We start from the raw sequence: 23,089 nt of genomic DNA, 5'->3' as shown, positions 1-23,089 counted from the left end.
CCCCGCACGATCCAACTTCTGGCCCTCTTTTCTCCCTCTCCCTGAAGCTCTAGCTTCATCCTCCGCTCCTGCAGCCGCCTTCCTAAAGGATGGCCACCGGGACCGTCTGTTTCCCGCTGCCCTAATTGAGTGTTTCGACCCTAATTGAGTTTTCCCGCCCGGGGTGGGGGGGAGGGGGTGTGTGTGCCCGGCGCTCCGCACGGCCGGCGCCGCTCTGCGCATGCGCGGGGCTGGGAGGCCTGGCCGGGCACCATAGAGGCGGAGGCGGCGGAGCGGCAGGCCGCCGTCCTCTCTAGCCGCCCGCCCGGAAGCGGCGGCCGGAGCGGCGAAGCCGCGCCATGGCGGGGACGGCGCTCAAACGGCTCATGGCCGAGTACAAGCGTGAGTCGGGGTGGGCTGGGCGCTCCTTGGGCTTCTCCCGGGATGCCCCTCCTGACGGCAGCCTTCTGAAAGCCCGGGGGGGGCGGAGGCGGCGGGCCGGGCTGGGGCGGTGACCGGCGGCGGGGCAGGCCGCGGGCCTCCCTCCCTCCCTCCCGGCGGCCGGGCCGCCTCCCTGTGCCCCGCTGGCCACGGTTTACCTGTCCCCGCCGGGCCTGCAGAGCTCTCGCTGCGTCCCCACAGAGGCACCCGGGGCGGGGGTTTAGGGGCAGCGCGTTCTCTGAAGCGCGGCTGTGGAAGCGGGGAGTCACGGATGGCGCCGCCTCCCTCCACCGGGATGTTCTCCCTTCTCCCTCGCCGCAGGGAGACCGTCCTGCGCACCGAGCCCGGCTGTTTGGGCTGGGACACCGAGGGGCGGTTTGTGAGCCGTTGGGATTCCCTGGCACGGGGAGCTTAGTCATGGGGGAGGGCTGGCAATCCTGGGCAAGTGGCCAGTTCTTTTTATTTTTGCCCAGGTAAATTTTGCAGGTGGAACAACTTACAGCCACAGAAGCCTCTGTCGCAGAGCTTTGTTACTTGAAGGATAATTAGATGTGTTTATCAAGACCTTCCTGGTGGTTAGTAAAAGCATTTGATCTAGAAGGTAGTGATCAAGGACATAGACTTGTTTGTTTAAAAATCTATGTGAGATGTGACTTTGCAAGGGGTGTTGAGTGGTGATCTTTGCCAGCCCCACCATGGAGCAGGGACCTGCTGCAGTGGTCTGGATCCCTCTGGGGTGTCCTGTTCCTCCTGGGGTGGGTGATCTGCTCACCGCTGCGCATGCCAGGCATCTGAAGGTGCCTTTTTATGGCAAGACATACTTTGTTGTTGTTGTTTACCTAGTTCCTTTTGGCCTCTGGTATTCTGGCTTTTATTTAAGGTTGGAATGTAGAATGGGTTAAAAAAAAAAAAGGTCTTTGGTAGGTGAAGGCATTAGGCTGTAAGAACTGTTCTCCTGCTCCAGTGAGGGTCATTTACAGAGCTCCCGAGGTTGTCCAGGGATGAGGAGTTGTTTCTCCCTTTACCATCATTTAGTGGAAGACTCCAGCCTGTATAAAATATTTATAGACGCGTGTTTCCTGCCAATACCATGTTTATTCTCAGGCCGCTCTGCTGGGCACACAGGTCTCCAAGCAGAACCATCATGCAGGTGTCTGCAGGTGCTGGCCTGCTGCAGTAGCCACTCGGGGTGGTGAGCGAGTCCCGCTGGCCCTGTGTTCAGGTAAAGCTTGTGCTGATGGTGTGTCCTAGAAACCTGCATTTTTCTGTTGTAATCCAGAAGTATTGACCTGAAAGGCAGCTGCAAAATGACATGACTCTGCTTCTATCTGTTCTCTTACATAAATCCTCTTAGTCCCAAAAAGCATTTTTGATCCTTTGTTGTTGAGAAGCTCTGAGATCTTACTTGAATGTCTTGTATGAACAAATTCTGTAGGGAAAAAGTGGTATTAGATAACATCAAAAAGAATTTGACTTAATGCTACAGGCAGACGTTACATGAATCTTCTTCCACATAGTTTCCCAGGGTAACACTTACCATGAACTGAGATAGCATCTTGTTTGTGATCTTCCTTTGTCAATACTTTCCCAACTGTAATAAAGCATAGTGTTGTAAAAAAACAAGTGTAATCTGCAATGACTTAAGTGTACAATGCTTTGTCTTCCAGAGACCTGAGTTACAGAATTAGAGTAAGCCAGACTTTTTGGTTTCTGTGGCCGCCTGGATTGCCCTGCGCTGTATGTGCATTTCCAGGGTCGTTACTTTCCTTTAGTGAGTGCTGTCATCAAACTTTGCTACAAAATCCATAATCAAGCCTGAATTATGACCTTCCTCTAGTGTTTCACAAAAGACTGGGCAGTTAGTTGTAGCTCGTCAGAAGCTGTTTTGTCCTGTAGAAATTTTCAGTAAAAGTTACTTTGAAAAATAAAAATAGTTCCTAGTCATAGGTAGTTCTGCTGCCTCTTTTTTTCAGAAAAAGAGAAAATCCTGTGTGGGGACAGGGCTGTAGGCTGAGGTTCAGTTTTGTGTGACCTTTCAGCTCCCTCCTGCCAATGTGTGTTGCTGGTTCATATTCCCAGAGCGGGTGTAAGCATTGCGTGGCCCTGGGTGAATGGGAATGGTGAGAAGACTTTAAATGACCTCTTCCTCCTGTCCGCCCACTTCGGGTGAAATCTCGTGTATATTTGTGGCGCACAATGTTTTTTTTCTTTAATTTTCCTCTTTCTTCTTCACTGTCTCTTCCATTTAGTTGCTTCTAGTCGTGGCGGAGAGGTTTGGCAGTCCGGGCCTTGCTGGTGGGTGTATTTTGTTTACCAGATTTCTAATTCTTCCCTTAGTTGCTTTTTTTTTTTCAGTTTTGGTCTTTGATTTTTCTCTGCGTATGTGCACACGTGTTTAAGTCTTTAAATAAAGGTTTTTTGTTACCGTATGTGAAAAATGCTTGATGTTGTAAGGAGTTTCTACCTGTTGGAGCCCAAATACATTATTCCATTTTGGGAGAGACTGTGAAATTGCAGTGTTTTCCCTTGTGGGGAAGGAAGGGAAGGTGGCTGTGGGCAGCCAGGTGAGATGGATTTATTTTTTGTCCTCATTTAGATCTTTGTTTGGAGTGTGATGACTTTTTGGTGTCTCATATTTATTCAAGTATTTTTCTACTCTGCCAGAACTAATTTAGATAAAGCTTTCAAAAAAATCAGATATAAAAAAGAGTGTCGTTTCTGTTAAGAGTATATGTTTTTTGTTAGTTCTAGATTTACAATATTTAGTAATAGTAAAGCCTGAAATTAGTCTCTCAATAGCAGTTTACGCTTGTGAGAGTTAAGAGATGGAAGACTTCTGTTTCTATGTTTTCTGTTTCCTGTCTGTGTGATCTTGAAGGTATCATTGACTCGACTTTTTAAATCTAAAACGGGTTACTTTGAAAGTATTAAGTCAAATCTGTGGAGATACAAGTGTTGTAGTGCCTAGTTGTATGCATTGTATTTCCTTTCTGTTACAAACAGATAACAGAGCAGTGGATTGTAATGCCAGCTGGTATCATTGGGAGTGCTGTTGGGTTAAAAAATATGAGATTTAAGTGAATTCTGAGAATTCAGAATTCACAGAAAAAATACACCTTCATCATACAGAACAAAATCTGGCAGCACTTCAATCGATGCTTCCTGTCCTTATTGCTTGGAGAGAGTTTGTGTGAGCTGGAAGAAAACTCCCGCTGCGGTGGGCTGGGTTGTGATGAGCTGCTCTCTCCGGGGGAAGAGGAGGATGAACATTTGTGGTAGGCCTCTGCGGCTGTCTGTGTTAAACCTGCTTTGAAAATGCTCTTTCCTAATTGTTATGCTTAGGAAGTATCTCAGACACACGCTGTGCTGTGTGTCCGCGTGAGCTCAGACTGCCTTATGCCGATCGGATGCTATGTCAGAGAAGAGAGAAGAAAACAGAATTTTTGGCAGAGTAGAAAGAACAAGATTCTGGTTTCAAGCGTGTCAGTCCAGATGCTGTCAGCTACTGAAGTGAGCATGTGCCCTTAATATTTCCTGGGTCTTGTGCATTTAATCACCTGGGAGATAAGATAAATTGTTGCAGTTTTCCGTTCAACAGAACTTCTTTTTTAAGAATGTGATCAGTCTTTCTGTTAACCTCTTTAACAGGGAGGTCTGTTTTCAGTTCTCCTCCTTTTGGCCGAGGTGTAATTGGTCTATATTGACTCCGTAAACAGCAGTGAAATGAAAAGGGAGGCATTGATGGTGTGCGCAGCCAAATCTGCCCCAAGTTTCTGATAGAAGCGTTGCACTTCACTAGTGTCAGCTGCGTTTTGTTCAGTCTCAGCTTACAAGCAAAGCTATAAAGTAAGGTTTAGCTATCATGCTACAAGCTGGGACTTCGCTGCATTTCAATTTGGAAGCCAGTCCCCTAGATTGCGTGCAGCAAAACCACCCTGTAAACCAAACAGGATGCCTCATGAAGGATGCAAAGACGGACACTACTCCAAATGCTCTACAGTCCTTAAGAGAGATATCGCTCTGAATCAGCTGGTGGGCTGCGTCACCATGGGCTCCTCCAACGTGCACCCAACAACACGTGTGTGAGCAGAGAGCTCTCCACAAACCTCAGACCCTGGGGCACCCTGAAGTGGCTGTGGTGACGTATAAGTGACCTGGTGCCTTATCTGCCTTCCCTTCCAGCAGCAGCTGCCAGCCTCAGCTTTTCCTTGTAACTCTTGTTTTCCACAGAGACTTTTGGCCTTGCCCTTTACCTCTTTCAAAACTAATCCTTTTCTGGTTTTCTGTTTTATCCTTTTGTTCCACGTTGACTTCTCATGCTTCTGGCTCTCAGAGTCCCTTAATAGGACATTACTGCTTGTGCCTTTGCTCCATAGGAACCCTGAAGGCTTTCCCGTCAGTACGGTATTCCATGGGTGCATCAGGAGGCTGCTTTATCCCATGATTCCTGCTGATGGCAGCTCTGGTAGTTCACACCATGTAAAATACCAGCCCAGGCAGGTGGTGGCCTCGCTCTGCGTGCACCAAAGAGGGTTATCTGCCCCCTGGTAGCAGAGGGGAGGCCATGATGCTCTGCGGAACGAGGCCTGTGCTCCAGCACAGGCGTGGGGTCCCAGAGCTCCAGGTGAGGGTGACAGAGCTGTGGCCAGTGCGGCAGGAGGGCTCCTCTGTGTCTGATGGCTCCACTTCTACCTTGGTTGTCCCACAGATCGTAAGGTTCCGCTCCTTGGAGGTTTCTTCCTGGATGTACAATCACCAGTCAGCAAGGAGCTGACACATCAAGGGCTCCTGCAAAGTCTTTCTGCTGATCTTGCCCCTTGGAGAAAGGGGAGTGGGGGAGGTGGCTCTCAGTTTGTTCAATCTGCCTCTTTCAAGCAGCTGGTGTAGCTTCAGGATCCACGTTTCCCTTGTCAGTGCCTGGTGTTGGATGCTGTCCATGCTCAGCATGGGCAGAGGGCTCAGCTCCTTGCTGTCACTGGAAAACAGAGCGCGCAGGAGCAGAAATGGCACATCAGTGTTTGAGTCGTTGGGTGATGGTGGCTGGCGTGTGGGCGTGCGCTGGCACGCTGCTGTCGTGGCTGGACAGGCGAGAGGACTGTATGGTGTGGCACTCGCAGAGGGGAAGAGCTTTCCCTGGGAAAGTGTGAAACTGTGCTTGTGTGTGTGTGAGTCTTGCAGATCAGGAGGCCAAACTCAGGCTAGCCAGAAGTTCCCCCCAGGCTGGATGCCATGGAGAGCAGAGGGTGGGCTCTTCCGTCTGCTGACAAGCTCCCGTTGTGCCACACATCTTGCTCGGGAGGGCAGCTGCAGAGGGACAGCGTGGCAGAGGAGAGCTGGGTGGGAGACTCTTTGGCCTAGCTGACTTGTCAAAGTCGTTCTGCAGTGAAAGGTTAAAACAAATGCTCTGATCGCATGCTTCTTGCTGCTCGCTTAAAAATAATTGGAAAAAATCCCCCCTGATATTCCATTAAAGTGACCCTATTTTGGAGGTTCTGGTAAGACTGAAGCAGCCGATGCTGTGTCAGCTACTGGCAATTCATGCTGTGTAGCTCCCAAAAGCTGTGCCCCCAATTTTCCTTTGAATGGCTCTAGAGAAATCACAGGGTAAGATGTGACCATTCATGTGGAAAAGGGCTTTTTCCTTCCTCAATGACCAGGTGTAGCAGCAGCAGCTCAAAATCAAATCTCGTGTGTCCCTGCGCTTTGCCGGATCCTTAAGAATGGAAGCCTCTTTCGCCTATCTCCGAGGGGGGAGCTGAGCAAGGTGAAGTGGAGAATTGAACCTCCATCCTCATAAGGACCCTTTACTCAGTGGGGTTTGGCTCTTGCTTCCTGGTTGCCCCGGTTTTCCTTGGGGGTGGAGACCTGTACGGCATACCTCTGCGTGGCTGCCCACTGCAAGGAACGCGCAGATGCTGCCACTGGGCTTTTCATGGGAAATCGTGGGAAATATCAGAGAGATTTTCTTCTTAGAGAGAGCCACAAGATGGAGCAAAATGATTCCAGGAGCTCCTGGGTTTGACATCTCCCTCTTCCTGTCTAAAAACATCAACAAGAAAAGCTGTTAGAGACCCACTACTGAGCTGGAAAAACCTGCTCCATAATGTCAAGTGTCGTGGTAAACCGTAATGCTGAGTATCAATCTGTTGCTGTGCTTTTGAACTTCAGTGGCAGAGGTCTGTGCCAAAGTTAATGGCAATCTGAGTGAACTGAAGAGTTTCGCTATCTTTCCTGTTGGCGTATATTGGCACGTTTTTTAATCCAACAGTAACTGAGCTGTTTTAAGGCAAAAATCCGTGTGCTGTTACGTGCAGCCCTACCCACAATTTTCACATATAGCCTAACAGAAATTAGGTCAAGTGTCTGGTTTATTGGTTTGTGACTCCCTGTATTCTCTAGGTGTCCTGTTTTTGTGCATGGGAATGTGTGTGGCCTTTCCTGCGTCTGTGTTCTGTGTGTGATCGGCCGCTAGTAGTCCGTGGGCCATAGGTTAGGAAACACTGTTCTAGATAAGCAGCTCACAGCGCTTACTTAAGTTGGCCCAATTACTGTTACCTCCTCTGGTCTGACACCCTCGGAGTGTCACCTCCTGCTGCCGGTCCCGCTGGCTGCCCCACGTCTCGCTCAGAGCTGGGGGGCTGGCGTTCAGCCCCCCAGGGTCTGCAGGGCCACTGGTTGCCTGTGCAGGGCTGAACTTTGCCTCACCAGCTGCTACCACCCCTCAGGACTTTGGAATTGATGGTCGTTGCACTAGATGGTAGAAAAACTGGTTATTATTTTATGAGCGCACAGAGTGCTGGGTTTCAGCAGGCTTGAAATTGAGGTTATTGTATGAACTGGGGATTGTACCAGTTTCTTACTGATGAGTGAGCATTGGTGGATCCAAACAAGCATGACTGCTTCAGTGCTGTTTCTTTTTTCACTTGCGTTTTCCAGGCCACACAGGGGGAGTTGGATTGAATTCAAGCAACAGAGTCGCTTGTGAAATATCTTTTGCTTCTGCTTCCCCACCTTTTTGCGTCATTTTGGGTTTTGCATTGAGATGCTGTCAAATCTGAATTGGTGCAGAGTGGTTACAGGAATACAGCCCATTTTCTCTTTGGGCTGTTGAGTTTGTATCTGCAGATACCCCGATGCTCCAAGAGGAGAGTGTTTCCAGTGCTTTGTGGAAAAAGGTTTTTTCCTTCCTTCTCAGTTTTAAATTGTTGCCCCAGGGAAGTCTAGTTTTGGGAGCCTGAAAAAGTACAAAATGCCGAATAATTTTGTCTAGAAAATTGTCTTGCATGAAAAAGTTAAATTGTCAGCAGTGAGACACTGGGCCTTTTGGGTGTGGATTTTTGCCCAGTAAAGCATGGTCAGAAGGTTCCTCCCATGGTGTCCTCAAGCTTTTCTCCAAGGGTGTTTGCTGGTGGGGCCTCTGTTGTGAGCTGTGGCCGCCCAAATGCTAGCTGAAATGCTCGGGTTTGCAGGTCTTGTTAACCTTCCCTCTGTTTTTGTTTTCACAGAGCTGACCCTGAACCCCCCGGAAGGGATAGTAGCAGGTGAGGAGCTGAACGGGGTTTGTGCGCGGTGAAATTGCATTCGGGTAGTGCTAAGCGTTGTTTTGTTTTTTCTTAATAGGTCCCATGAATGAAGAGAACTTCTTTGAATGGGAAGCTCTGATTATGTGAGTTAATACTGTTTTGTATCTGAAATCAGCACTTGCACACTGTGATTGGCTTCTAGGAGAACGAGAATGTAAAAAAAATAATATCGGTTCTGCAAAATACCAACCTTGGCCTACCTTTGGTTGGGAACTTCTGTTCTGACCCAAACAGCGAATTATATTTGGAATTTAAACAGTGTGACAGAGGCAGGATTGGGACTTAAGTGATCATTTGTTGCACAGGTGTCATATAATAAGCAATGTTAAGTACAAGTAACTTGCAAATTTGACAGGAATCCTCATTTGGGCTCCCTTGGGTATGTGTTGCGTATACAAACACTGTAGGGAACAATGAATTGCTTGTAGATTGCACAAACCTGTTGGGAACATTACTCAACTGCAAATACGGGACAGGTTTTTCTCATGTTTTAATTGAGCAAGGTACACAGATTATCAGTAATAGGAGAAAACAATTAATATCTAAAATCAGTTTACTTTTCAATTTTTTTTTCTAGAAAAATGGAAGGGGATTGATCTGAGAAAGTATTCAAATTGTTTTGAAATTCTTTACACTTCATGAATCTGCTGGTGTTGTAAAGGCATTGGGCGCAATGGCTCCATGCAGAAAGCTCTTCTGTTGGTGAATAGCTCTGATTGCTACCTGTTTTTGGGGGTGACAAAGACAAAGCTGCATCGTCCCCCTCCCACTCTCAAACAAGTGGGTATGGTTGTTCATAGCAAAACTTGCAATGGAAAGACAAAATCTTTTTGCCGAGCATCTTACAAGTTGTTTTCTCTTTTGTTTATACTCACTTACGCTGTACCCTTCTTTGGGATCTCTGTGTGCACGGAATAACTGGTGATTTCTACAAAATAAAGTTCTAAAACAGTAGGGGAGAGGAAAAGAGACGTTTGTTACTCAGGTCTGACAATTTAGGCAAACGCTACAGAATTAAAAGATGAAGAAGATCCTAACAGCTAAGTCCTGAAGTGGTGGTCTGTTAGGGTAGATGCAGGCCCTGTAGTTCAAGATTCCTTTAATAAGAGTTGGCGATTTCCTTTCCTTCAGCCAGGGCCAGGGGCTCCTGGAGGACGCCAGGGGCAGCGGGCAGTGGCCATGGCCTCGCTCGCAGCGTGCCTGCGGTGCTCTTTGCCGGTCTTCACTGCAAACACCACTGCTGACTTACCAGATCCTCAACTAGCGTGGCTGGCAGAATTCTCCTTAGCTCGATTTGCTTGGAGTGTGTTGTCTAGGGATGAAAACCAAGAGTTCTGTCTCTTGGGACCAGGCACGCAACCAATACAAAAGCATCGCAAGCTGTAGCACATCGCCTATTCCACACAAGCTGGCTGCGTGGGTGATCCTGCTTTATGGCAAGCGTGAGCCTTCGAGTTATTTTAGGCCTTGATAAATGGAGATTTGGATTACCTCTGCTTGTTTGCTGATTGATATGAAGAGTTGGTAAATGCCTCTGCTTATCTGCAGCAATTTATCCTGTGATGAACAGGTTGTACTTCCTGGTAGCTCCGTCCCCTGAAAACAAACACTTTGCATGGAAATAGGTAGTTTGTTGCCTGACACCAAAGATTTGGGCTGTGATGTCTTAGACTTTCTCTTTCTGCCAGTGGAATAATTATCACTCTTCGAAACTTGGGCTTTGTAACGTACCCAATTTCAGTTCAGACAGCTGTGCATTGCTTGGGAGCGTAGAAATCCCAGAGGAGGTAATGCACTTCTTGGAATATGGAAGGAAATTCCTGTCTGTTGGTACTGTCTCGTAGCAGAGATTGCGTGGTTGAATAGAACTTCCATGGGGGACACACAGAAGTACTTTTGGATTTGATTCATCACCTAGAAAATACCTTTTCTGATGTTTCCCATAACAAATTCTTAAACAACAGAGGAGCCGCTTGCAGACTTGAAAGCCCTTTAAAGTGCTGAGTGTTGAGCTTCAGGTCTTTGTCAGCACAAAATGAGAGGCGGAGGAGCTTTAATTTTGGTTTCTGTATTGTGTGTGTGTCATAGTAAAATTATATTTTTAAGATCTGCTAAATTCTGAAGCTGTGGTACAATAGAAACGTGTTTGCCCTAAACACGTTCGGTTACTTTCATCTCTTTACGAAACTCTTATTAGTAGAAGTGTTTGTGTACATTTGGAAAGCAATCTAAATGACTTGTTTATATTTGTCTGTGATAATCTTCTCAAATGTTTTGTAATCTCAAATGTGCTGTGTGAGATTATGGGAATGAAAGAAGTGCAGATGAGTAATTTAAAATAAAGTTGGCTTCAATTTTTTAGATAGACGAAGTGTAAAAGGTAAGTATGTAGCATATTAACAAAGAAGAGAACAGAATACTTTATTTTTATTTTTTTTTCCTTCACCCAATTTATATAAAGTTAGAGCACGTGTAATGGCAAATATACCAAAAAAAGAGAGACCCAAGAGAAAAAAGACATTGCTCATATATCAGTTCAGAGGTGGGCTGGGTAATCTTACACAGATTGATGTAAGAGCTTGGCTTGGAGATAAAATAATGCCTTTTAAAATAATGGCAATCATAATTTGTATTTCCGGTGTTCTTGCCTGCAGCAGCAGTTCTGGATAAATGTTAAACATAGAAATGTTAAGGTTGTATTGACATGTCTGAATGATAGAACAGTTCTTGTGCTCCCAAAGCAAGTGTAATAGATCCAGAACTGAAAATACAATGTGGTAATCTTTCTGAACTGTAAAGCTTTGGAGCCTGGTGTAAAATTCACCCTTTTGATAAGACATCAAACAATAGCTGAATTAGAGTATTTATGAAAGACAAATCTTTGCAACAGGGCGACTTATTCGTGATGATAAATAGTCCCAGCATGTTGAGAGAGTTTGCCATAATGCTGCTCGATTCCTTAGCGCTGCGTGAGGTCCGACAGACTGCTCTGTGTTGTGGAAATTCTTGAATTTAATGTTTCAAGACCAAGTTTTGCTGCCTTTGGTTGGCATATATAAGTGTGTGTTGCTATTGAAGTTTATCCCCAAAAGACACAAAACCATGTAATAAGAGCTTTATTAGCGTAAAGATTGCTTGAAAAATAAAACAGTATAAATTGAAGTCAACTTATCAAAAACCTGTCTAGAAAGGTAATTAGAACTATAATTAGGCTTAGGACTTCTGTTTAGCATGGAATTCCCCTTTTTGGCATCTAATGACTCTGGGGTTTGGTCTTTTTCCAGCATCTTTTTCCAAATAAGAAACCATTTACAAATGTACGTGAAGCTATGAATATAGAATTAATTGTCCTTGTCAATGCGCTTTTCCCCTCCCGTTTTGGCAGATACCTGCCATCCTTTTCTTGCCCTTGCCCAAGTAATAGCCAGCTCATGGAGTTCAGCGTTTCTTATTTTCATGTTATAGCTTATGTCAACAGAGTTGTTCATAACATCTCTTACACAACTAAACAGTCTGGTTGTCTAGCTGGTTGTTGGATACAACTCAAGGGGAAAAAGGAGAGTTTATGGCCTTTGGAAGAAGGGGCGGGCCACTCAGGACGGCTACAAAGATGTTGTAAGGCTATTTAGGGAGAAAATTAGAAAGGCCGAAGCCCGCCTAGAACTTAACCTGGCTTTGGATGTTAAGAACAATAAAAAGAGTTTCTATAAATAGATTAGTAACAAAAGGAGGACTCGGGAGAATCTCCAGCCTTTATTGGATAAAGGGGGTAATGTAGTGACAAAGGATGAGGAGAAGGCTGAGGTACTTAATGCCTTCTTTGCCTCAGTCTACTACTAAAGACTCGGTTGTTCCCTGAGTACCCAGACCCCTGTGCTAGCAGATAGGGGCGGGGAGCAGAATGAAGCCCCCGTAATCCAAGGGGAGATGGTGAAAGACCTGCTCCAACACCTGGATATACACAAGTCTATGGGGCCAGATGGGATCCACCCGAGGGTACTGAGGGAGCTGGTGGAAGTGGACACTGAGCCACTTCCCATCATTTACCAGCAGTCCTGGCAAACTGGGGAGGTCCCAGTTGACTGGTGTCTAGCAAGTGTGACGCCCATCCAAGGGCCAAGAAGGGCCGGAAGGGTGATCCAGGGAACTACAGGCCTGTCAGCCTGACCTCGGTGCCTGGGAAGGTCAGGGAACAGATCATCCTGGGTGCCATTATAGGGGCACATGAAGGACAACCAGATGATCAGGCCCAGTCAGCATGGGTTCATGAAAGGCAGGTCCTGCTTGACAAACCGCATCTCCTTCTATGACAAAGTGACCTGTTTGGTGGATGAGGGAAAGGCTGTGGATGTTGTTTACCTGGACTTTAGTAAGGCCTTTGATATAGTTTCCCACAGCATCCTCCTGGAGAAACTGGCTGCCCATGGCTTCGCTGGGTTAAAAACCAGTTTGAGGGTCAGGCCCAGAGAGTGGTGGTGAATGGAGTTAAATCCAGTTGGCGGCCAGTCACGAGTGGTGTTCCCCAGGGCTCGGTACTGGGGCCGGTTCTGTTTAATGTCTTTATCAATGATCTGGACGAGGGGATTGAGTGCAGCTGCAGTAAGTTTGCAGAGGACACCAAGTTGGGTGGGAGTGTTGACCTGCTTGAGGGTAGAAAGGCTTTGCAGAGGGGTCTGGACAGGCTGGATTGATGGGCCCAGGCCAATGGTATGAAGTTCGAAAAGGCAAGTGCCGGGTCCTGCTCTTGGGTCACAAACCCCAGGCAGTGTTACAAGCTTGGGGCAGAGTGGCTGGAGAGCTGCTTGGTGGAAAAGGACCTGGGGGTGTCGGTCGACAGCCATCTGAATATGAGCCAGCAGTGTGCCCAGGTGGCCAAGAAGGCCAACAGCATCCTGGTCTGTATCAGCAATAGTGTGACCAGCAGGACTGGGGAAGTGACTATCCCCCTGTCACCTGCACTGGTGAGGCCCCACCTCGAGTGCTGAGTCCAGGTTTGGGCCCCTCACTACAGGAAAGACATTGAGGTGCTGGAGCGTGTCCAGAGAAGGGCAATGGAGCTGGTGAGGGTTCTGGAGCACGAGTCTTGTGAGGAGCATCTGAGGGAGCTGGGGGTGTTCAGCCTGGAGAAGAGGCGGCTGAGGGAGACCTTCTCACTCTCTACGACTCCCTGAAAGGAGGTTGTAGCCGAGGGGGGTCTGTCTCTTCTCCCATGTAACAGGCGATAGGACAAGAGGAAATGGCCTCAAGTTGTGCATGGGGAGGTTTAGACTAGATATTAGGAAAAATTTTTACACTGAAAGGGTTATTAAGCATTGGAACAGGCTGCCCAGGGAAGTGGTTGAGGCACCATCCCTGGAGGTATTTAAAAGACGGGTAGACACAGTGCTTAGAGGTACAGTTCAGTGATGGTTTTTGTCAGAGTTAGGTCGATGGTTAGACTAGATGATCTGAAAGGTCCCTTCCAACCTAGGCAATTCTGTTATTCTATGATTTAATGCCATATAATGGCTGGAGGAGAACTGATGTCCACTCCTCAGTGCTTTAGGGAAGATTGTAGAATAGCATCATGTGCAGAAAAAAATGCAGAGAGTACCTGCTCTGCAGGCTGTAGAGAGTCTTAGATGGAGCAGGGTTAGGACAAGGTTTTTATTAAAGTTACGTGTGTCCAGCTTGTGCAGGATGAGGGCCTTCCCGGTGCATGCCGTTAGCGATGGCAAGTGCTTTGTCTTTCCCGGGGTGCAGGAGCCGCTTAAGGCGACCGGCCTGGTGGCTCGGTGCTCTTTGCTCGGTGGGACGGGTGTCACCACCGCGTGGTCTGGGTGTTTCTTGGAGGAACCCTAAGCAAGTGCTGCGTTGTCTGGACTTCAACTAGCTAGCAGCTCAGACGAGATCACAGCGTAAGGCACGGAGGCTTTGAAGGTGGTGGACTTGGAAATCTTTGCAGAGCAGATGGTGTGATTGCACAAGGTGCAGTGCTCCATCCCTGGCCCCGCCGATGTCCTTTTTGGACTGAACATGATGCTGTCAACCTTAAATGTTGCGGCCTCCTGAGTGTTTTGTAGTTGCAAATGCTGTCTTGGATTAACTTTAGTAATTTCTTTGAAGCTGATCCTGGCAGCAATGAATGGCTAAAACAAAAGCATTTTGCTCACATAATACAGGGCCTAAAATGGAGCATGTTGGGTTAACATATTTGACAGAAGAGCCCTTAAGGCTGTGTGTTTGCTCTCAAAACAGAACATAAGACACCCACCAGCTTTTCAATGCGTGTATGTACATACTCTTAGAAGTTCAACAATAAGCCTTTAAAATGCAGCTGGAATTAAAATGTTAATGACAAAATGCATTCCGTTTACTCTCAGATGTGAATTGAATGCCGACTAAATTTAGGGAAAAGGCCAGAAAGGGAACAAAACGGTTGAGATGGTTTAGCTTTCATTCTTGCAGTATGTTGATGCATTTCTCTAATCTTACCCGCCAGCGTCAATATTCAGGTTTAAATCACGTAGTTCTTGTGTTTATCTACCAGCCAAGTCTTTGGAATCCCAAGGTTTAGGAGAGTGAGCCTCCGAGGGCTTTAGGTTTTGCTGGCCTCAGTTTTCTTTTTCTGTAGGTTACCAATTGCAGCCTTAACTGTTAGGAGTCCTTGTTGAACTTTTATGTTCTTTCTATCATTGAAAATGTGGATTGGGAGGAGGAGGAGGCATGAATATATTGCTAAACCTTATTTTCTGTAGCCCTTGTTGAAGAGCTTTTTGCTAAATACAGGAGGCTTCCTTGGCTAAGATTTTCAGTGATGAAGTTTGTTCCGCGATCTTTCCAATCAGGGGAGATCATGTTTGTGTTACAACTTCCAGATGGTTCATCAAGTTTGAATAAATCATGTCTGGGAAACTTTTTTGCTCACCTTCCAGAAATGCTTTATGTAGGGAGGGTGAAATAGTTGTCTGTATATTCTCAGCTTGATCGCACTTTGAACTAGATGATGAACACAATAAGGAAATGTTTCTACAAGAACCCTGATGAAGCCATTCGTTCTCCGCGTGCACTTAGGGAGCGCAAACTAAATACCTTAAGTCTGTAAAGAAATGTTCTCCTGCCTTTACCAATTAAAGTCCCTGAGCTGTGTTTTTGTTTTTACAAAACTTCGCTGTGTTTTTTTGCATCAGATAGCGATAAGTGTTTATGTGTGGTTATGCTCGACGCTGGCAGTTTGGATCTCCATAGGTTTTATAAATTATTTTTAAGCTACAGCATTTGACATCTCTGTCTTGTGCAGCATAACAGTATCTTCAAAGGCACAGGAGTCCCACACCTGCCTCTGCTTTCTCTTGACGTGCAGACGCCCAAATCCTGGAACATGCCTTGGAGCCAGATACTCCAATTATATCCAGACACACCCTGCTAATTAAGCAGTGTTGTGACCTTCCTAGTAATTTAGTGTGCGAGCTTTGATTTCCCCCTTCCCTCCCAAGCCCCGTATTTGGATTTAAGTCTATGAGGTGTGGGGTACGAGTGCATTAACGCTTTGTTTTCTGGAGAAGATGATAGAACCCAAACCTCAGATGTCTCATTAGACAAGAACCTGGGTGAAAGAACGATTTAAAACTCCGGTGAATAGCTTTTTATCTGTTTCTAGGGGTCCTGAAGACACCTGTTTCGAATATGGGGTTTTCCCTGCTATTCTGAGCTTTCCACTCGACTACCCACTAAGTCCTCCGAAGATGAGGTTCACGTGCGAGATGTTCCATCCAAACAGTGAGTCTGATGCAGCAGGACGTACGGGGGAGTGGGTTGCTTGTGCACCTTAAAAACAAACTCTGTGGCAGGAGAGCTGACATCTTTACCAAGGGTTGTGCTCTCCCTTTCCAGCCTTGAGTATGCAGTAGGAGTCTTCAGCTGTCCGGCAATTTTGCTCTGTCTTAGGGTCACTTTCTCTATCACATTATTCCTCATATACCTGTTGGTCATAAACAGCCCAATAAAGTTTCTAACACTTTCACTGCCTTTAAGATCATCCCAGGAATGCTTGTTACTGTTATATAAATAGTCTAAAGATAAATCTTCTGTACATGATGTGAGATGTAGTGAATTAATACAGACTCTTTCCTGTCTTGTTCTGTGACTTGTAGTTTGGTGTTACTTTCGTGAGTGACAATGTATTCACTAAAGTATGGATGCAGCTTTACTAAGCAGCATGGCTTTTTTCCCATTAAGTCATGGGTTTAGTAATGTTTCTGATGTGATCTTTCTGAAATACAGAGTGCTCTGTCCAAGCAGATGACACGTATGCGGGCATTTAATATTAAGACCTTGCTGGCCTTTTTCTCTGCGATTCTGGTGGTGACAATATTATCTTAGGACTTTTCAGTGGAAGCAATTGAAGTAACATGTACCGCTAACGTGTTTGAGCCATGGACAGGTAAAAACCTTGAAGCCTTCTTTCACGGCCTGGAGAGCTACTTTCTGGAGTCAGCCTTGGCATTCTGTGTGAAATTGTTCTTTACAACATCTGCTAAATCAGCATGGATCGTGTAAAGATTGTTCAGCATCACCCAGATTTGATGGGCTGGATCCGTATTCTAGGCTATTAGGTCTCGGCCACTTGAGAGCAATAAAAGGAAAATCCTGCCCTCCTGCCTGGTGTTTTCTTCCCAGCTGACATTCCTGCACTTGCATAATGCAAATCTTAATCTCGGTTGTGAATCGATTTATTTCATCCCATTCCAAGGAATTTTGAAATTTCTTGAAGTTCTTCCCTTCTCAAAACACCAGTGAATGCAGATTCTTGTGTGTTTAATCCACATCTTCCTGTCCTCCTGTGGAGGACACACCTGCACATCACAGCGTAGAACTGTGCGGAGGCGCCCAAGACCATGTAGCATCACCTCTGAAGCTCTGATGACTGCAGCGTTTGGCACCTGGAAGCAGTGTGGCTGCACCGGCACCTTGCTCCAGCTGGACTAATTCACCCAAACTTCTTGTCAGGGCTGGTCTCCGTGAGCAAATCCTTGTCCGCACAATACTTTGCATCTCCAGTTGTGGCCGTGGCATGAGGTTCACTGCTCACAGCTGCTTTGTCGGCAGCATAGCCAGGAGGAGTGGGGTGCGGAGAAGCACAAACTGCCTGACTGTCTTGTGTTACAGAGTGGCTCTACACGTGGGCGCTTCCCTTTTGGGGTTAACTGGAACATACTGACTGGTCAGCTCAGCTCTTTAAAGTCCTGTGACTCTGGGTCACCTTGATCTAAAGTTGAGATCACCTAAAGCGGACACTTGAATCTTTCTTAGGCGGCATTGTGATGGTCTGGTTGTAACCCGGAAAGGCTGTAGAAGTGGGTAGCCATGCTGTGCTCTTTCTGTTCCTTAAGTGCTTATCCCTCCACCTGTGTGGAATTGCAAAGGAAAATGTTTAAAAACTCTGCTGTGTTCCCTTATCTTTGCAGCTTGTGTTATGTACAGGGGGGAATCGAGACACCACAGAACTATATTCTGTTAAAATAAAATGACGTTCCTGGATGCTCTGATGAAGATAACTTCAAAGTAGCGATTAATGACACATCTTGCATTAGCACCTAGTGACAAAGCAGGAAGATGCATACATCTTCCTGGAATCAGCCTTTGATGTCTGGACTGTGCCACTGTGATCCAGCTGTTTTAAACGAGGCACACTGCATAAAGACATCAGAGTAACTTCCAGGTGAAATACCTTCTACCAGTGTGTTCCGAACTTGCAAGGAGAAGTGCTGTTTCAGCATGGGCTGTTTTCATCTCTTCCAGCTACGGGCTAGACCAGCTCCAGTCCCCGGGGGGGTGCTGCAGGAGGGGATGTAAATAAAAGTCTTCCAAAGCGCTTATGTGTTGCAGGGTTGTGCAGACATTAGCTGGGTGAATAGAAGGAACTGGAAATGAGCACAACCACTTCCAGCGGTCATTCCCCCGTTTTGTTTTGTCTTGTTTTCCTGGCAATAGCACAGATTTGGTCACCCGAAGAACAGCAGCGCTGGAAGTACTGGGTTCCAGTTGTCATTTCTTGGGCGCCTGCAGAATTAGGTCGCGTTGCTAAAGCAGAACTCCATTCTCGTTGTGTTGCCTCTTCAGCCTTTCTTTGGCCTCATTATCAAGTCAGTGGAGTTCAGTCTGTGAAGACAACTTGTAATGTTGCAGAAGCTTTGTTTAATAAGGTCAATTATACGCTTGATAACATATACCACTTTTCCTTCCTTGCTGCACCAGAGCAAGTTTGCTTAATTCTTTTTACGGTCACGGTCCAGTGGAGGACTCCAAGGTGCATTCAGTGTTGTGTGACTGTTACCCTTTGATTAACGTAGGACTAGTTACCTACTTGGAGCAGTGTCTGTGCATAAATACTTGCCTTGTTCCACCAGACTGCTTCTCTTATTTTTTCCATGGAGCCTGTCACTTGTTATTTAATGATACGACTGCTCCCAGCAGGCTTCTGTTGGGGCAGGGTGACCCAAGTTTGTTAGAATTTTTTTGCTAGATGCTTGTCTTTCAGATTTTGTGTCCACTTGCCTTTGGAAGAGGGAATTTAAAACTGAGTTTAGTGTCAGTCGTATAAAGGCCAAGTATAAACATTCATCTATGCTAAAGAACTGGAGACGCAAAGTGTTTCCTCTGAGTAACAGTCCATCCCCTCTACTTCTTGTGCAGTTTACCCGGATGGAAGAGTTTGCATCTCTATTCTTCATGCTCCTGGGGATGATCCCATGGGATATGAGAGCAGCGCTGAGCGGTGGAGTCCCGTGCAGAGCGTGGAAAAGATCCTCTTATCAGTCGTTAGCATGCTGGCAGGTAAGGACTGCTGTTTTATTAGCGGTAGCTCAGGTAGCAGTTACTGAGTTAGCTAGAGCTGCTTCTTGCTGTTTGATTTAAGTGAGCAAAGGATATTTAAAACTGCTTGGCAGCAACCACAGTTCTTAAAGCCCCAATACTTACTTATTTAATAAAACAGGTCTCTGAAAATAACTGGGGGGGGGGCGGGGAAAGACTGAATTATTAAATAGGTGTTTCCAGCTTTGCGAGCAACTGCACTGCTTTCCTCCCAGGTCAGCAGCAGCCAAGCAGGTACTGATGGTCGGGTGGGTCCTGAGGCTCAGCTGGTTCCCTGCTCCTGCACAAAACCTGTGCTCCATCTTTGTATTTGCGAGGACGTTTGTTCAACTTTTGCAGGTCTTAGAGCTATTGATTACAGCCTGTGTTGGATTTTAGCAGCTGAAGCGTTATTGGCCAGATCTAACCAGTATGATAAACTGGAGTCTGTGGCCTCTTAAGTCACAAATCGGCACCTTCCATTTCTGTTATTTGCCGGCCTGGGAATGTACCCCATTCTGCCACCTCAGATTCAGAGAAAGGCTTCTTGAGAAGAGGGGTGGACTGAAAAACCTTTTGTGCGGTCATTTAAATGCCTTTCCCTAAATCCAGCAAGGGCTATGGATCAGCTCTGTCGTGTCCAGCTCCCTGAAAGGTGGATCCTTTTCCACACAGTGGACGGAGCCACTGAACTGCCTGAAAAGGGCAGAGCTGTGTCCCTTAGAAGCAGGTTTGAACGATGAAAGATTTTAGGAGGTTTAGAGCAGCAAGGTTGATCAAAGGGCAAGCAACAGATTCTTACGTGTGACCGTTCCAGCTTCAGAACAGTAGGTTACTATTGGGGAGCTGTGCTAACAGTCCCTGGCTGGGCTTCCTGTGACCTCTGAGAACTTGGTTTGTGGTGCAGCCTTGCCTTGACTGGTTAGTGTAGGAGTCACCTGATCTCTCTTGTTCTCTGTCTGTGCGTTCTGTTTTCCCATGGCTTTTGGAGGAATTAGTCTAAACCATCGATGGTCAGCTTCTCCCAGGCTCCGCAGGTAGGGTAAGCCCAAGCTGACCAGACGGGGTGACCTGCACATCTCCTATCCCCACTACAGGCTTTTAAGGGCCAACCGTCAGCATTGTGTCAAGAAAGACATGAGCCCAGGATGTCTGTCCTGAGCTGGGCTGGGGTGGATTTGGACTAGTGTGTGAAACAGAATGGGTAGAGTATGTCATAGTGAGTTGTGTAATCTGTTGTCCTTCTGTATGCTGACCACGAACCTGATAAGTCCCGTGCCTCAGCTTACCTCTGTACAAAATTAAGTGTTTTGAGTCACAGGGGCTTAATGTACTTTCTAAAGCGCTCTGGAATCCTCGGATGAAAGATGTTGCAGAAATGAAAGCATTCTATGGGTTTTCTTGGTTTGTTTTGTTGGTTTTTAATAGAACAAGCCATCCCAAAGAGTGACAGAGCCTGTTTGGGTGGCCTGGTCGGGAGGGCTTTGTGTCTGTGAAGCCGCAGAACCAGAAAAAAACATTTTGCAGGGAGCGGCGTGCAGTTGTAAAAACGCTTGATAGCACTGGTGGTGCTGCGTTGCGTTGTTCCATGTGCATGCCGGGGCTCAATTGTTGAGAGCATAAGCAAAAGAAGGTCTTGCTCCTCTGCCACTTGTTTCTTACCTAAATTTGACCTTGCGGTGATATTCTCTTGTGATCAGTTAAATCAGAACCATTTGAGAATCCAGCAGCTGTCACTGGATTTTCTTCAGTGGTGTTTCTGTAGTCCCGAGGAGGGGAAGCGGATCAAAGCCCCAGGGAAGTGGCGGTACAGAGGCATTATTGAAAAAGCGAGAGAGTCTTGCTCCCTTACCTGCCTGCCCACCTATCTTTCCATCTTTCTCATTTCAGAGCCAAATGATGAAAGCGGAGCCAATGTAGACGCCTCCAAGATGTGGCGGGAAGACAGAGAACAGTTTAACAAAATTGCCAAGCAGATTGTGCAGAAGTCACTTGGACTTTAAGCTCACAAAGAGACTGAAGTGTTTTGTATTTCTCTCCACCTGAAAACGAGCAGTGCTCAGTGCTGGTACCAAAAAGGAAAACTTTGCAAAACTATTGGCCTAGTTCTTTTTATCATTTGTTATTTATTTACCATGTCTTTTCTTCTTCCGCTGCTCCAGAGAAGCCTCTAGTTCACTCACTAAATTGTGTGGAAAAGGGATTTAATAGTAGGGAAAAATATGGAGACAATGCCGTTTCAAAGGCTGCCTGTTGCTACCTCACTTCATGGTATGGAAAGCTTGGAGACTTTGCAGTCTGCAGCCTGCCTTTGCCAATCTGCTGTCTGAGACCAGAGCTGGCTTGCATCACCTGCTGGAAGAATTAGTTGTATGTTTTTATAGGTAGCATTGCATCTGGAGCACCAGTAGACAGGAAATAATCGATCGATTTTTATGGTACTCGCTAAGGTAAGGACAGCATTTGCAGTCAGAACTGATTTGAAGAGTATCGTTAGCAGGAGAAGCTATAAAACAAGGTTATAGGTAGGATGCATTGGCAAAGAAAGCGATTGTGCAGCATGTAACTTCAAGGGAAGATCTAGGGGGTTGTTGTCAGTGGTTGGCTGGGGGTTTAGAGTGGGCTGGTGTTCCCGTGTAACACTGTGAGTTTGTATTGAGCCTTTGAGTCAGTGTTTGCTTGGAAGAAATCACAAGAGCTGCTTTATTACTCCTTAAAGACACTCAGTTGTAAACTTCGCGTTCAATTAGAGGTGCAAGATGTAAAGACTGGATTCTTAAACACTTTGGTCAGGTTCACCGTGGGCGAGGTAGGTCACTGGCAGCTTGAAAATCCAGTGAGAATGCGTCTGCTCCCCTGGGCATGTGAAATATCTCTGCAATAATGTCAGCTTCTCTTGGGTATTGAGAGGATTAGGCACTGCTGGCCTTCGGTCACCCGTTTTTTCAGGTGAACGAGCAAAGATGAACGTGGTGGATTTTGTAAAATTAACTGTAACACTTCTTTATGCTTGGCTGCTCTTGTGTATTTAAATATGAGTGAGTCAGAGAAGACACCGAACGTGTTTTCTAGAGGATGGTACGACGCATGTTTAGAACTGCAGAGTATTGTAGCCGACCGCTGGTGCGGAGGGTGGAGGAGATAGCAGCTGCAACGCTCAGCTTGTAAAACTGCTTAGGGGCCACTGGTGACCTTTGTGCTTTGCAAGCGAATCTCTTGTGTAGGTCCAAATCTTCTCCAATTTACTACAAGCAATAACATGCCCATTGATAGCACATGGAATCAAATTTTGTTGGCAGCTTTAAATTGACTCAGTTTGGAAGGGCTTTTTTTTTTTTTTTTTCTCCTATGAAAAGCATGTGACATGGAAGGAGTCACACCCTGGAGAAAGCTTTACAGAGGTGATCGTGTGCATGCGCGTGTGTACAACTCGTCAGTATTTATGTCTTGCTGTCCGTGCTGCAGATCGCAGTATGCCATCGTTCTGCGCCTCTGAAGAGTTTGTATTGCTAGAACTTGCTGATTTTTACCTCCTTGTAGAAGTAATTCTTCTTGCTTTGGTGTAAAGGCGGGAGGGGGGGCCTGACAGTTTGGGGGCAGAGATGATGAAATAGTGTTGTTGTACCTACGTAGTATTTCAAGGCATACAGGAAAATGTAGCACTTATATGCAAACTGAGAGTGTTTTTTGAGTTGTAGTAGATGGAGCGTTGCTCCCGGGAGTACTGCAGCCGCTCATGGAAACAACGCTGGAGAGCTGTGCGCGCCACGTGACAAACGATGGCTTCACAGACGTGGCAAAAATGGGCGTTTTTTAAGTGCAGAGTATTTTATTCATGTGTGCTCACTCATTATTTTATGGTGGAATTTAGTCTGTATACTGAAAATAAAGTGATTATATTTTCTCCTTTCGTAGATGTACGCAAATGTGTTGCAGTGGGTGTTTTTTATGGGTAACCAACTGGTCAAGAGAGTCCAATTCTGACTTGGTCCAAAGAAGTGGAGTGGTTTATTCTAATGCGGTTAAAACACGGGGTGCTTTGTAGGAATGGAAGAGTTGACACAGTTGCTTGGGCTTTCCAGGCAAGTATCTTCTCTCTAATGATGGCAATAACTTGATAATTCAAGGAAAACGATGAAAATCTGGCAGATGTGATGCACTTTGCTTCCTGCAAAGGTCTTGTTGCGATCCACGTGTCTGGCCTAGGAAGGTCTTCTTATGGCAATAGGTGAATTGTGAGTTTTAATAGATCA

At 46.3% G+C, this 23,089-nt stretch overlaps 1 protein-coding gene across 4 annotated transcripts; it reads left to right on the top strand.

Moving 5' to 3' along the window:
- Positions 1 to 216: 216 nt before the first annotated feature.
- UBE2G2 (ubiquitin conjugating enzyme E2 G2) lies at positions 217 to 22,756 on the top strand. 4 transcript variants are annotated; one of them, XM_074591561.1, is made up of 8 exons: positions 310 to 381; positions 1,525 to 1,642; positions 2,670 to 2,715; positions 7,926 to 7,961; positions 8,041 to 8,086; positions 15,643 to 15,761; positions 18,678 to 18,818; positions 20,727 to 22,756. In XM_074591561.1, exons 5-8 carry the CDS (start codon positions 8,046 to 8,048, stop codon positions 20,837 to 20,839), a joined length of 414 nt encoding a protein of 137 aa, XP_074447662.1. In that variant the 5' UTR covers positions 310 to 381; positions 1,525 to 1,642; positions 2,670 to 2,715; positions 7,926 to 7,961; positions 8,041 to 8,045; the 3' UTR covers positions 20,840 to 22,756. The 4 variants fall into 4 exon arrangements, with proteins under 4 accessions (XP_074447660.1, XP_074447661.1, XP_074447663.1 ...); XM_074591560.1 differs by lacking the exon at positions 1,525 to 1,642 and having other exon boundaries at positions 240 to 381; XM_074591562.1 differs by lacking the exon at positions 2,670 to 2,715 and having other exon boundaries at positions 286 to 381.
- The last annotated feature ends 333 nt before the right edge of the window (positions 22,757 to 23,089 follow it).

Source organism: Larus michahellis, chromosome 6 (assembly GCF_964199755.1).
Source record: "Larus michahellis chromosome 6, bLarMic1.1, whole genome shotgun sequence".
NCBI lineage: Eukaryota > Metazoa > Chordata > Aves > Charadriiformes > Laridae > Larus > Larus michahellis.
This window is presented reverse-complemented; position numbering and strand designations above follow the sequence as displayed.